General features: G+C 38.7%; 1 protein-coding gene across 5 annotated transcripts in view; it reads right to left on the minus strand.

Moving 5' to 3' along the window:
- schip1 (schwannomin interacting protein 1) overlaps window positions 1-14,011 on the minus strand; it is an 829,255-nt gene that overhangs the window by 19,784 nt on the left and 795,460 nt on the right. For all 5 annotated transcript variants that reach the window (XM_072572731.1, XM_072572732.1, XM_072572733.1 and 2 more), the window contains one exon: window positions 6,234-6,357. In XM_072572731.1, coding sequence (XP_072428832.1) covers window positions 6,234-6,357 — 124 coding nt within the window. The remainder of the gene's footprint in view (window positions 1-6,233; window positions 6,358-14,011) is intronic.

The following is a 14,011-nucleotide window of genomic DNA, read 5'->3' on the forward strand; positions in this document are numbered from 1 at the left end:
CCTTGATTCTTTTCCAATGAAATGGCTTTTATAAAGTGATGACTTTTTAAAAAAATTTCAAATCGATAGCAGTGCAGATTGTTTTAAATGTCCTATGTTTGACACAAAAACCCAAACCTTCATACTTGCACTTTATTAATTTTTCCTACATCTAATGGAAACTTTGCTCTAAAAATGCATGGTAGAATACATTCAACAACACAAATTTAATCACAGGAATAAACTGCTGACTCAACCTGATGAAGAAAATGCCACTAAATTGAAATGGGATTGAACTGCTAAAACACAAATCACCACTAATGTGTATTAGCTATTGTAATAGAATACTGTAATACCTCAAGCCTGAACTAGTGTTTTTCTCCACATGAACCACTTTGTCTAATCCCATGTTACCTCTGACACTAATTAGCTTTTTACAATTATCTGTAGTACCAAAACACTCAATCTGTTGAAGGACGCCAGATTTAATAGGAGACAGAAGTATAACTTACATTAAATCCATGCTATAATTTGAAGCTAGAACATTTTTATCTGCTCAATCCCAGATATACTTTAGTCTAGTTGTCAATAATAATTCAGTAAAGCCATTTCAAAATGTTTAATATAATGGTAGATTCTCCAATTTTTCAATGGTATACTTTCATGAGGGTGCTTGTTAAATTTCATTTCGGAGCTCATAAATTGGTCAAGCTGAAAATATAATGCATCATGATGTGCACCTCTTTGAGGATATTATTGGCACATTTTCAACAAATCTTCTTTTATATACCGAAGACACATATCGACATTAGAATTAATGTCAAATGAGGTGATCCCCCCTCAGATTATTCCTAAAATACTAAGAATATTGCTTATGTGGAGGTTTACCAAGCCTTAAAAATGCTGAATCATTGTGACAGATTCATATGGAAATTAGTAGAAAATGGCCAAAAATGCATTAAGAGTTAATGTAAATCCAACTGTTTTATTTTCACTCCACAAATTGAAGGCAAAGCACAACCAGCAATCTGCTTAGCAATCAACAGGAAAGAAACAGTAACCCTTTAATTTCTGTTGTGTATCACTGAATTATCACATATTATCCATCCAATGAACCAAATCCTAAAAATAAACTCATTCTCTCATCTGACAATGAATACTTTGAGAGATATTCAAGGATGACATTAATCATCAACCCAACAGTGGAATCTTATGCAAGTCCATGTACAATTGTGAATTATTCACACAGCATAACTAATACGTGGGTGCAGTGAAGCTTTCTCATAGTGCAACGCATGAATCATAAACTGGCAGGGAGGAGAAAGGATAGATTGTACAAGTAATAGAGAAATACTTTCCATTACAGTAACTCAAATTGAATCACCCAGTCACCCAAAACACTCAATTCGCGAGACCAGTGGATTCTTTTCATATCACTATATAGCAGATGTCCTACAACTTTGACCTTCTTACTGTTTTTGATATTGTGCTGTTCTAGATTTTGAAATTTATTCAAGTGAGGGTTGACATTGTTTGGGGCAAAAGGTGATACCACTGCCTCACAGCGCAAGGGACCCGGGTTTGATTCCAACCTTGGGTGACTGTCTGTGTGGAGTTTGTACATTCTCCCAGTGACTACATGAGTTTCCTCCGGATGGTCCAGTTTCCTCCCACAATCCAAAGATGTGCAGGTTAGGTGAATTGGCCATGCTAAATTGTCCATAGTGTTCAGGAATGTTAGGTGCATTAGTCAGGTGCAAATGTAAAATAATATGGTACTGGGTGGGTTGCTCTTCAGAGGGTTGGTGTGGACTTGTTGGGCTGAAATGTCTGTTTCCACACTGTAGGGATTCAAAGATTCTAATTTATTGAATACTTGTATCATGGAAAATGACTCAACCCTGCTGAGTACAATAACAAGTAAGCTCCACAGAGATTCATATGTGATGCCATATAGCAATTAGACAGCAAAAGATGCTCTCAATTCTCTAAAAAGTGAATGTTTCTCTGATAGCAAGTCACAAAACTAATACCATATACATTGAAAAATACTTGTGTGGTGTTAAAAATAAATTCCTTTTCTGCTCCAGTTTCCAAATGTTACTGTTTAACCTGTCTACCCTCCCAAATAATTGGAAATATTTTTTGTTTGGCTTATTTTACTGCAAGTAACAGAGCAGTGTGTTTAGTATCCAAATAAAACTACAATACACATAACTGAAGCACATCCAATGCATGCCATTTGTATGGTGTGATTTGAAATGGTTCACTGCTTTTTGTGAAAAGGTGAAATCTATTAAAAAATACATACAAGTACACAAAACTCAAGGTTGGCACTGAACTTACTGAACTGCAGGCCAAAAAACCACATGAGGATTTAAATCAATTCAGATTCTTTCCCATTAGCCATGTAATGACTACTAATAAACACCATAAAAATTCAAAAGAAACAAAGATCTGAAAGCTAGTCAAAAGACTAGAAAATGTACCTGGTTCTAATAATGCAAGAAAATTGCAATGTTGCAAATTGATCTGTGTTAACTATATGGCAAATTGTACAAAGCAAATTCCAGTCCTGACCCATAGTAATGTAGCTAAGCATCATAATTAGATCTCCACAAGAACACGTTTATTATCTTTAACAGTGTGCTTTTCATGGTTATTTCTCCCCCATGCACCCATTGGCTTGACTCTTCCATGTCTCTCTGTTCCACCCAACGTGAATTCTCTTCCTCTCAACAATACCCTGTCCTTGCCATCCAAATTTGTTCCCACACTAAGACATTGCCACTTAACTTTTATGTTAACCTGACTGCTCTACAACCTTATTGTGAGAACACAATTAGTAGCAGGAGTAGAGCATGAGACCATTCTATGAGATCAGGGCTGAACTTCTATATCAAGCCCACTTTTGCCTCCTATCTCCTCAACTCAACTTCAAAAATCCATCAAGTTAATCTCTTCCCTCGCCATTACTGTCTCTACTCTCATCCCCTGTCCTGCCCACTTTGAAAATGGAATGGTATCATGTCTTTCCATCAAAATCAGTCCTTGATTATTCCCAGTCACATGCTCTAAAATGGCATCTGTTGTACCATCGACCTTTATGTTATTCTTCTCTATGGCAGTCTACTATCCTACTTTTGTTTGTCTTAACACTTGGTCTCACTCTCACTCATACCAGTTCTGGGCTGAGTGAGGCCTAGCTGCCTCCAAGTTTTTGCCTGGAGAATGAACTGCTTTGTAGCAACCACTCCTCATCCTTATTCATTTTCTAACTGTGTTAATCTCTGATGCACTCCTCTCTTTCTCCTTCAAATACTCTGCTCCCTTGAGCACTGAAATAAAACAAGAACTTCCACTGACATAGCATCGTTCCAGTTCACTAAACACTAAAATCGCTTCACTCCCAACAAAGAACTGTTGAAGTGCAGTTCATGTTAAAATGTTGGGAACTGACTTGTGTAGAGCAAGCTCCCACAGACAGTAATATGACAATGACTAGATAATCATGACTTTGAAACATTAATCAGAGAAGAAAGATGGGTATCTGCTTAAAGTTCTCATCAAAAACATGGCAACTCCAACAGTGCACCACTCCCTGAGTACTGAGCATCAGATGAAATTGTTATGCGCAAGTCCCAGAGGTGAGACAGCTAACAACGAAATCAGTAGTGACACACCCTGGAAAAATCTACCACAGTGTTTGTGTTATTCTTATTCTGTGCACATGTACTACGTAGAACGTTGAACAGTACAGCACAGAAACAGGCCCTTTGTTCCACAATGTCAGTGTTGACCATGATGCTATTCTAAACTAATCCCATTTGTCTGTACATCTTCAATTTCCCTCTATTCCCTGCCTGTTCTTGCATCTATTCAAATGCCTCTCAAACACTGCTATTATATCCATCACCTTAAAACTTTGCCCCCTTCTGTTTTACATTTCTACCCTGGGAAAAACACTGACCTAACCACCCGATCCATGCCTCTCATAATTTTATATTCTTCTATCAGGTCACCCCTCAGCCTCAGATGCTCTAGTGAAAACAATCTCAGTTTGTCCATCTTGGTAAGCCTCTCTTTCACCTTCTTCAAAGCAACCACAGCCTTACTATAGTGTGGTGACCAAATTTGAGCACAATACTCAAAATATATTGTTATAGATATTAATTACAATGTCCTATGTAGGAATATCTAAAATACATTACATTACAATGAACTGCACTTGATAATGAGGGCTGTAGGAAGCAATGTACATCATAAGAACCTGAAGAAAATATTTGTGATGTTGCATTAAAAGCAGATAGGAACCTCAGTAGCAGTGTTCCTGGACTGCATTACCAATTTTGGAACAGGCCACACTTATCATTTGCTTGAATAAAAAGCTGCATAAGCTGACCTGGAACAGTATAGTTAAGACCAGTCAAACCAGTTGCAGAATTTTCTGATTTGTTCTACATAAATTCTAATTAGTCTTGCATTTCAACCTATTTGTAATTCCTTATGTTAAAAGGTGAAAACATCTGAAGCTGCATCCAAGTACAACCAAAACATTTGGGTGAACTGTTAAATTCTTTACAAAATTAAGACATGGCTCTCTTTGATGGTTGAATAAGTTTTACCAGTGATTAGAACAGAAAGGCTCAGGCTTGCGTTCTGGGCTGAACTTCGAACCCTGATCTGCTGGTCTAGGATTTAGACTTGACTGCAGTGCCCTCTCTTCAGAAAAAGTCTTTGCTCAACATTCCTATTCATGATTGCCATCTACTGACCCTTGCTGGAAGTGCATAAATGGACCTCAGTTGAGTTCATGTTTCAATTCAGTTGCGATGTACCTCATGTTACGATAACTTGCCAAGATCTTGCACAGAACCACAAAGTAAGGTGTCAGAAGGCTGCCCAAGAAAACCATACCTCCTGAGTAACCAACCAAAGGGGCTGAAGGAAAACAAACTTAAAAAGAACTGAAAACAAAAATATAACAATTTTAATAAATGCCTTTAATCTTTTTCAATAAATTTTCCCTTTGAAGATATGACAGCAGCCCTATACTCCCTGGTCTGTGGCTTGAAACCCTGACTCAGATCATCACGAAGCTCATGCTAGAAGGCACTGTTTGTCAACTCCACCTTATTTTCTAAGTTAAAAGATTTAACTGGCTTAGGCTAACAAGCAACCATGCCTTCAACTGCCAAGGTACTAATTTCATGGAGTCACTACAACATGGAAGCAAGCCATTTAGTTCATCAGGGCCACACCGACCCTCCGAAGGACATCCCACCTAGACCCTCCCCCTACCCCGTAACCCTGCATTTCCGAAGGCCAATCCACCTAGCCTGCATGACCCTCGACTGTGGGAGGAAGCCCACACAGACACAGGGAGAATGTACAAGCTCCACACAGACAGTCACCTGAGGCTGAAATTGAACCTGGGTCCCTAGTGCTGTGAGGCAGCAGTGCTAACCACTGAGCTATCATGCCACCCCTTAAACTTCCTGCCACCAAATCTCCCCACTCTTCTCTCTCCTTTGAGGACACTGCTTAAAGCCTGAGTTTTTCATTGAGCTGGCCATCAGCCCTCCTATATCCTCGATATTTGACACAAACTTTCATTTGATACTGATCCTGTACACTGCGTCAGTACATTACAGTATTAGACTCGGTGCATATTATTGCTACTTGTATGGAAAAGAATCACAGAATAACAGCGGCACGGTGGAGATTATTCAGCCCACTGTGTCTGCGTCAGCATTCTCTTAGAGCTACTCTATTAGTTTCACTCCCCAACCATTTTCTTCAATCCAACTATTTTCTCTTTAAGCAATTAATTCCCTCTGGAAAGCTACAATTGACCCTGCCTTCACAATACTCTCAGGCCATTTAAATCCTAAATCCCCCTCTGGGGATTTTGCCAATTACCTTAAATTGATGTCCTCTGGTTTGCAAATTTTTTTCCAATGTGAACTGTTTCTCCTTATTTCCAGACCCACATAGTTTTGAATCCCTCTATCAAACATTCTCTCAAACACCTCGAAATAGAATGGCCCCAGATTCACCAATCTATCATTGGAATGGAAGTCTCTAGAACCATTCTATAAATCTCTTCTACATCATCTCCAATGCCTTCAAAATCTTTCTAAAGTATGGTGCCCAAATATGTTTTTGAACTGCATGTGTTGGAGTGTCCTGTACATCAATATATTGTGCACGTATTCTTCAGATTAAACAGAAACAGAAAACGTAATTCTTACTCTCAATCTGGGAGTGTAGATCATTGACTATAACTTGCAGCTGGCCAATAGTCATATCTCGCAGGTCTGTCGGCTTGAGGCTCCGCTTCATCAAGCTTTCACTAATGTGGGGCATATGAGGCAACTGGAAAAGAATAAATGCAACTTAACAATAATGGCCTAAAAAAAAATCAATTGCAATGAAATGTGACATTATTACTGAACTTTTTTTTATGACATCAAACCATTGCTAACCTACGGCCTCAAAGGAATGATATTTATTTATATATAACAAAAAGGCCCAGCTAGACAGACACTTTTTCAACTCGATAGCTGGGATGTTTCTCAGGCTTTAGCTTTTGCTGTTTCAGTCCATCAGACATTTCTTGATGTACTAAATGTGGAGGAGCTTGACTAACTTTAGCACTGGTTCCTAGATGTTAGCAACTGGGCTGGATGTACCTCCATGACGCTGTAAATGAAAACCTAGTCACAGTCAAGTGGCCTATTCTGTAACAGTTTCACTAAATGCGAGGCAACTTCAGAGGACCATCAGGAGTTAGCTATATTGGTGTGAGGCCAGTGTTTCACAAGGCCAGACCAGGTAAGGATGTCCTTCTATTCTTATGTTTCTTTCTCTAGAGAACATCACTGAACTGATTTAATGCCAACAATCAAAAGAAAAATAAACAGGCAACAACTAAAAACAATTGCTGCAATGCCAAGGGATAGCTGGTTGATTGATCCATCATTTCCATCAGTCTGTCAATCTTCCCCATTGCTCTGGCCTCACAACTCACTGACTTGGTTCAGTCTGGATTTTGTAATTATCCAAGAGTAAATAATGTCCAACTTAAGTGCTTTCCAGATCCCAAGTTTTGATTTTTTGTTTTCTTTAAACAAGATGGCAATTTTATAAAATGTTTGTGTAAAGTATTACTTCTGACAGGCATTTCTGGTTATGTAAAAATCTCTCGCAATACTCTGAAATATGAATTATAGATGCTGTTTGTAAAGTAACAAAGAACCAGGAGCATGAAAAGATTTTAAATGGAGTGAAGGAAAGTTATTATGGTAAAACAAATCAAACTCAAAACTGATGTTTTGCCACATGTAACAAACCTGTACTTGAAGTGACTGATTTACGATTACTTTAACAAAAAAAGGACTCTCAGTCCCACTCTACATATTTTGTTGGGTGAGTTATAAAGTCAAGCTTTCTTGATGGTATCTGTATTATCTTAACTGAAACCAAACTGCTTTTGTTTGGCAGCAAACACAAAATAAGTTATTGAAACGCTCCATAATGATTGAAGAAGAAGTAGATGGTTGATTTGGCCTCCTCCTGCCAATATATCAGACTTCAGGAGAAACAAAACTATTAAACGTGGAGGACAAAGCCCATTCGATCCCTGGGAAAGGAGCAAAGGAACAGTTAAAATCGAGTGGATGAATTTGCAGTTTTGCTCCAGCTGCATTTCCATTTTAACACTGCTGGTGTTACTGGAGGGTAAGCTTCCATTGGACTCCAGCAGAAACCTCATCAATAAATAGAGTCAGGGTCTCACGCTGGTCTTTTTTTTAACTCATTCTAGTGAGGTGTCCACCATGGTCACTCCTGCAAGCAAGATATCAGGAAGTCAAACAGGTCCTCAAAGAAACATTTTCAGAATGTTTCCTGGAGGGAAATATTGCCCCTGAAGAGAAGTGAGAATGAGACTGCTATTGTAGAGACCTTCCTGCTGAGTTTACCTTGCTGCAGGCTGGTTGTCAGCTTCCAGGCTGATTCTCTGCTGCTTTCTGCCTAAAATGGGAGCTCAGCAGATCATAAACATTCAAATGTGACTCAAGTATGCAAATGGTCACAATTTCCATTTTGGACTGATACCCATTTATTTGGAATTAATATCTACTTATGGACAAATAATTGTTTATAGTTAAAGATAATTGAACAACACTTGGTAGCAATGTGAAAATAGATAAATAACATCAAAGTAAAGCTTTTTCTGCAATAATATGATTGAACCTCAAATGGAGAATCTTCCAATTGGCAGTTTTTTTCTTTTTCTTGCAACTTTCTCTGGTAGCATCTGTGATTGACGTTTCCAGCTAGCCCAACATCACTTCCAATTCTGTGTTGTGGACTGATGATCAACATGAATGCTCAACCTTATTTTGCTTAAACATAGAAGCATTGAAAATAGGGGAGTAGGTTCTTCAGTCCTTCATCATGGCTGACCATTCAACCTCAGAACCTTGTTCTTGCTTTCTCCCCATTTACTTTGATTTTTTTAGCCCTAAGAACTATATCTAACTCCTTCTTGAAAACATACAATGCTTTGGCATTGAATTGTGATTAACACCAGACTTGAGCATACAAAGGTAGCACAAGTGTTTTTCAAATTTAAGTTTCATCTGTAAATATTAGAGATGTGTGTATCATCATTATTGGGATTTGCTTCGTCAGAGAACGAAATACCCTCATGATTGGTACGCATTTACGGTTCCTAGTACTCTGGCCATTGTTGGAGTATAATAATGCGACAGTTCTGGCAAAACCATATCTGGATGATTGTTAACAGAACTGAGGAAGAGTCATACTGGGATCAAAATGCTCCAAAGGTGCTGCCAGTCCTGCTGAGTTTCTCCAGCATTCTGCTTGTTACAGATTTCCAGCAGCTGCAGAATTTGGCTTTTAGATGTTTTCTGATCAGCCAGTTCAGGGATGTTATCACTGGAGCTGGTGGGACTTGAACCTAGGCCACCTGGCTCACAAGATACGGACAATACCTCTGCACTACAAAAGCTCTGCAAAATATTTTGTGTTTATTCTGGAAGATTGTGTACAGTTTTGAATTCTATACCTTTACTAGTCATTAGAAGGAGGAATAAGAAAGATTCACTCGAGTTACTTATTTCTCCCTCTTTATTATTATTTTACTTTTTCCTTGTTCTTTACTAATTGCCCCCAACATCAAACCAATGATTAATATTTGCAACATTTCTTTCTCAATTTGACACCCTCCTTAGTTAGGCACAAATGGTTCATCCTTTTTATTGAGTCTTTCTTTCACAATGGAATATTTATGTATAGAATTACAAAATATCTCATTAAATGTCTGTCACTGCCCCTACGATTTTACCCAAGAACCTTTTCCCATTCCACTTGAGCTAACTTTACCTTTATATCCTTCTAATCACCTTTGATAACACAGAAAATTGTTTCAGATGCAGGTTTCTCAACCTCAAATTGAATGTGAAATTTTATCATGTTGTGAACACTCTTCCCCAGAGGATTTTTGACTATGAGATCATTAAATAATCTTGTCTCATTGCATACTACCAGTTCTAAAATAGCCAGCTGTGTGATTCAATACAGAATGTATTGTTCTAAAAAATTGTCTCACTGAATGAACTTGTTCGCAAAGCAATCTTTGCTAATTCAAATTTCCCAATCTATAAGAATAAAATTACCTGCAAATTATAACATAACATTATTTATTGATGTGTTCTCTGACCTACAGTGCAGCATCTGTGAGCAATCTGTAAACTACTTTCCCTTGCTATTTCTTACTTCCACCCAAATGGATACTATTTCATGATCATCTGGGCAAAGATTATTTCTTGCTGCATCACTGACCTTTATTAACAGAGCCCTCCACCTGCTCTCAAAATATCAAATGCATTTGACTATTCAGTTCCTAGCTTTGGTCACCTTGTAAGCATGTCACTGTAACAGTATCATGTTACATCATTCTCATTTATTTCTATTTGTGTCACTAATTCATCCACTTTGTCACAAATACTTTCTGCATTCAGGTAAATAGCATTTAATTTCATCTTTTTCACATTTTCTCTATTCTATTCCAATTTTCAGACGTTTCTCATGCACTAACCTTCTCAATCATAGAACATTACAGCACAGTACATCCCCTTCAGCCCTTGATGTTGCATACATCTGTGGAACCAATCTGAAGCCCATCTAACCTACACTATTCCATTCTCGTCCATATGCCTATCCAATGACTATTGAAATGCTCTTAATATTGCTGAGTCTACTACTGTTGCAGGCAGTGCGTTCCACATCCCTACTACACTCTGAGTTAATTAACTACCTCTGACCTATTATCTGGCACCCCTCAATTTAAAGCTATGTCCCCTCATGCAAGCCATCGCCATCTGAGGAAAAAGGCTCTTATGTCCACCGTACCTAACCCTCTGATTATCTTCTATGTCTCAATTAAGTCACCACTCAACTGTCTTCTAACAAAAACAGCCACAAGTTCCTCAGCCTTTCCTCATAAGACCTTCTCTCTATACCAGGAAACATCCTGGTAAATCTCCTCTGCACCCTTTCCAAAGCTTCCACATCCTTCCTATAATGCGGTGACCAGAACTGTACACAATACTGCAAGTGCGGCCGCACCAGAGTTTTGTACAGCTGCAGCATGACCTCGTGGCTTCAAAACTCAATGCCTCTACCAATAAAAGCTAACACACCGTACGCCTTCGTAACAACCCTATCAACCTGGGTGATGATTTTCAGGGATCTATGCATTTGGACACCGAGGTCTCTCTGCTCATCTACACTACCAAGAATCTTTCCATTAGTCCAGTACTCTGCATCCCTGTTACTCCTTCCAAAGTGAATCACCTCACATTTTTCTGCATTAAACTCAATTTGCCACCTCTCAGCCAAGATCTGCAGCTTACCTATGTCTCTCTGTAACCTACAACATTCTTTGTCACTATCCACAACTCTACTGACCTTAGTGTCATCCATAAATTTACTAACCCATCCTACCATCCTCTCATCCAGGTCATTTATATAAATAACAAACAACAGTGGACCCAAATCAGATCCTTGCGGTAACCCACTAGTAACTGAACTCCAGGACGAATATTTCCCATCAACTAATACCCTTTGCCTTCTTTCATCTAGCCAATGTCTGATCCAAACTGCTAAATCACACTCAATCCCATGCTTCTGTATTTTGTACAATAGCCTACTGTGGGAACTTTATCAAATGCCTTACTGAAATCCATTTACAGAAGAACCTCAGTGGTCCAAATGAGATGGGCAGGCATTATTTCATCCGGATAATTGATTATTCAGTTAATTGATTCAATCGCCTTTGGGGCTCGGAATTTTCTGAAGTTTCGTTTTTCCTCGCTCTGGCCGTCTTGGTGTCTCTCTCTGTCTCAGGGTTTGTTTCTGAGCAGACACACACTTGTGCGTAAGGGACCTGCAGATCTGCTGAAGCCTCCCCACTCCCCGCCCCCATTCTGTTCAATGGGATTGACACAGCTTGCACTTGCTAAGTCCGCTCCCCATTCAGGAAACTAGGCAGCAGCGCATTGCGTGCGAGCCCCCGCACCCCCGTCTGACCCTGCCTGGAAAGTGTCAGGTGCATAAATGTTCATGATCATGGTCTTCCAGAGTGGCATGGAGCAGCTGAGAACTGGGTTGGAGCATGCTGGAGGCCTGGAGTGGTGCAGAGTAGGCTTGGAGACTTGGAGCAACATGGACCTGCTGAGAGCTGGGGTGAAGCGGACTGGAGGCCTGAAGTGGAGCAGGAATTGTTGTTGGACTGTAGTCTGGTGCAGGCAGTCAGCAGTTTGCAAGGACAGTCAGACCACATTTGGAAGCCCCTACACCAAGCTACTGCAATGTAATGTTGATCTGTAATTTGTTTATCTAACTGTAATGTTTATCTTTTTAACAATGTCTTATTTCTAACTTATACTATGAATTTCTGTAAGGTAATGCAACATCTTTTTTATTCCTCTTTTTGCATCTAAGATGGCGCCATGAGAGGCAACACTGGAAACTTTTCACTGTGCTCCTGCACATGACAATAAAAGATATTCTATTCCATCTTATATTTTGTGGCCTTATACCCTTCTTAAACCACATCCTGTCACAGTGTCCTACAGTAACCAAACCAACACATATTCAGAATCCAATCTACACAAACCATTACTGTTAAGCATGCTTTAGCGAATGGAACTGGAGTGTGAGCTCTCCAAATTGTCAGGTTTGTGTTTCATAAGATAAATCTTCAGAAAGAATAAGTGTATACGGACATTTGTAGTGACATAGTGAGCTACAAAGCTGCTGATCTTTCAATAATTAGATTAGAGCTTTATTTTTAAAAAGTCATGCCAATTTTATCAAGCTTTAAACTTTCTCTCAAGTTGGATAATGTGAAAAAACCAATGTAATGAAGTATCACATCTGCCCACTTTAGTGATATCTCAGCTAAACTGGAAGTTCAGCATCAGCGTTCTGTCGTCACAGTTAATTTAGCAAAAACGCATTTAGTATCCTATGGCAACAGCTTAAACCATTTGTAGAGAAATGAAAGAAAAACACTTGAAATTATGAGCAGTCATTTAGAATATGACATGTGAACTGATATGCTTCTGGAAAATTAAACACTACTTTGGGGTTTAAGAGGAGATAGTGGATTGAAATTAAATCAGATATTCAGGATTTGGTTGATACTTGGTTATACTCTCTCCCACCCTCTTCCATCGTGTAGAAGATACAAAGTTTGAAAACACATACCAGTAGATTAATAACAGCTTCTTCCCCGCCATTATCAGACTTATAAATGGACCTCTCATATTAAAGTTGATCTTTCTCTGCACCTTCACTGCAACTGTAACACCATATTTGGCATTCTATTCTATTACCCTAATGTACTTATGTCAGGTATGATTTGTCTGGCTAACATGCAAAACACCACTTTTCACTATATCTCAGTACATGTGACAATAATAAATCAAATCAAATCAAAATGTTATGCAGGAGAGACTGCACATATTTGCAGAGGTTACTTTAATTTTAGTTTTCTGCAAATTATTTTTGGTTTGAGTACAACTTTTAGGAAAATCAGATAACAAACACTCATGCATACGTTCCAAATTTTTAGCTAGCCCATACCCAAATTATTTGGGCAATGTCAGTTTCTGATGTCATGGATATAAATTTGGTTTATATTTATAATTTCACTATTGAAATAACTAAGTATAAAAAGGCACAAAGAAAAAGGAGCTGTTTTCTAGTTTAGCTAGTATTAAGAATTAGATGAAAGAAAACTCCCAATGTTTGAGGCACAGCCTAGTATTCAATATTAATGCTAAATTTTAATTCTCCAAGTTGAGTCACAGTGAATCATTATAACCTCCAGTCTTCCTTTCCCACCATCAGTGAGCATGGCAGTAGTAGCGTGTACCATGTGCAAGACACACTGTTGTAACTCATTAAGGCTTCCTTGGCAATAACTTCCAAACCCGTCACCTCAACTACCTAGAAGAACGACAACCATAGATGCAAGAGAACGCTACCATCTGCATATTTCCCTCTAAGTGACTCACTATTCTGATTGCTTTGGATGGGAGGAGATGATCTGGAGCCAAAGGACAATTTCTAGGCACTTAAGTAAAGAACAGACAACTTCACGGAGTCAGCCTGGATATGTTGCTGAAAGCGTATCTGGATCAAAAAGAACGATATTAGGGAACTCAGGCTCAGCAAAGAGAATGACATTGGAATTCAGAATCAAAAAGTACAGCACAAGACAAGGTGTAAAAACCTCAAATCATAGCTGTTGGAATAATACTCTTGTCCTAAAAGCAATGCTTCAAGCTGAGTTATCAGGAGCAAAACCAGAGAAGATTTTCTTGGATAAATGAAAATGAAAAACACATCATGAATGTACGTTATATCTCCCAACATCTCTAGTGTCAAATTGAGTTTGCTTTCAATCTTTGAATTTGTACACAAACATTTG

This window comes from Chiloscyllium punctatum, chromosome 6 (genome assembly GCF_047496795.1).
Source record: "Chiloscyllium punctatum isolate Juve2018m chromosome 6, sChiPun1.3, whole genome shotgun sequence".
NCBI classification, from domain to species: Eukaryota; Metazoa; Chordata; class Chondrichthyes; order Orectolobiformes; family Hemiscylliidae; genus Chiloscyllium; species Chiloscyllium punctatum.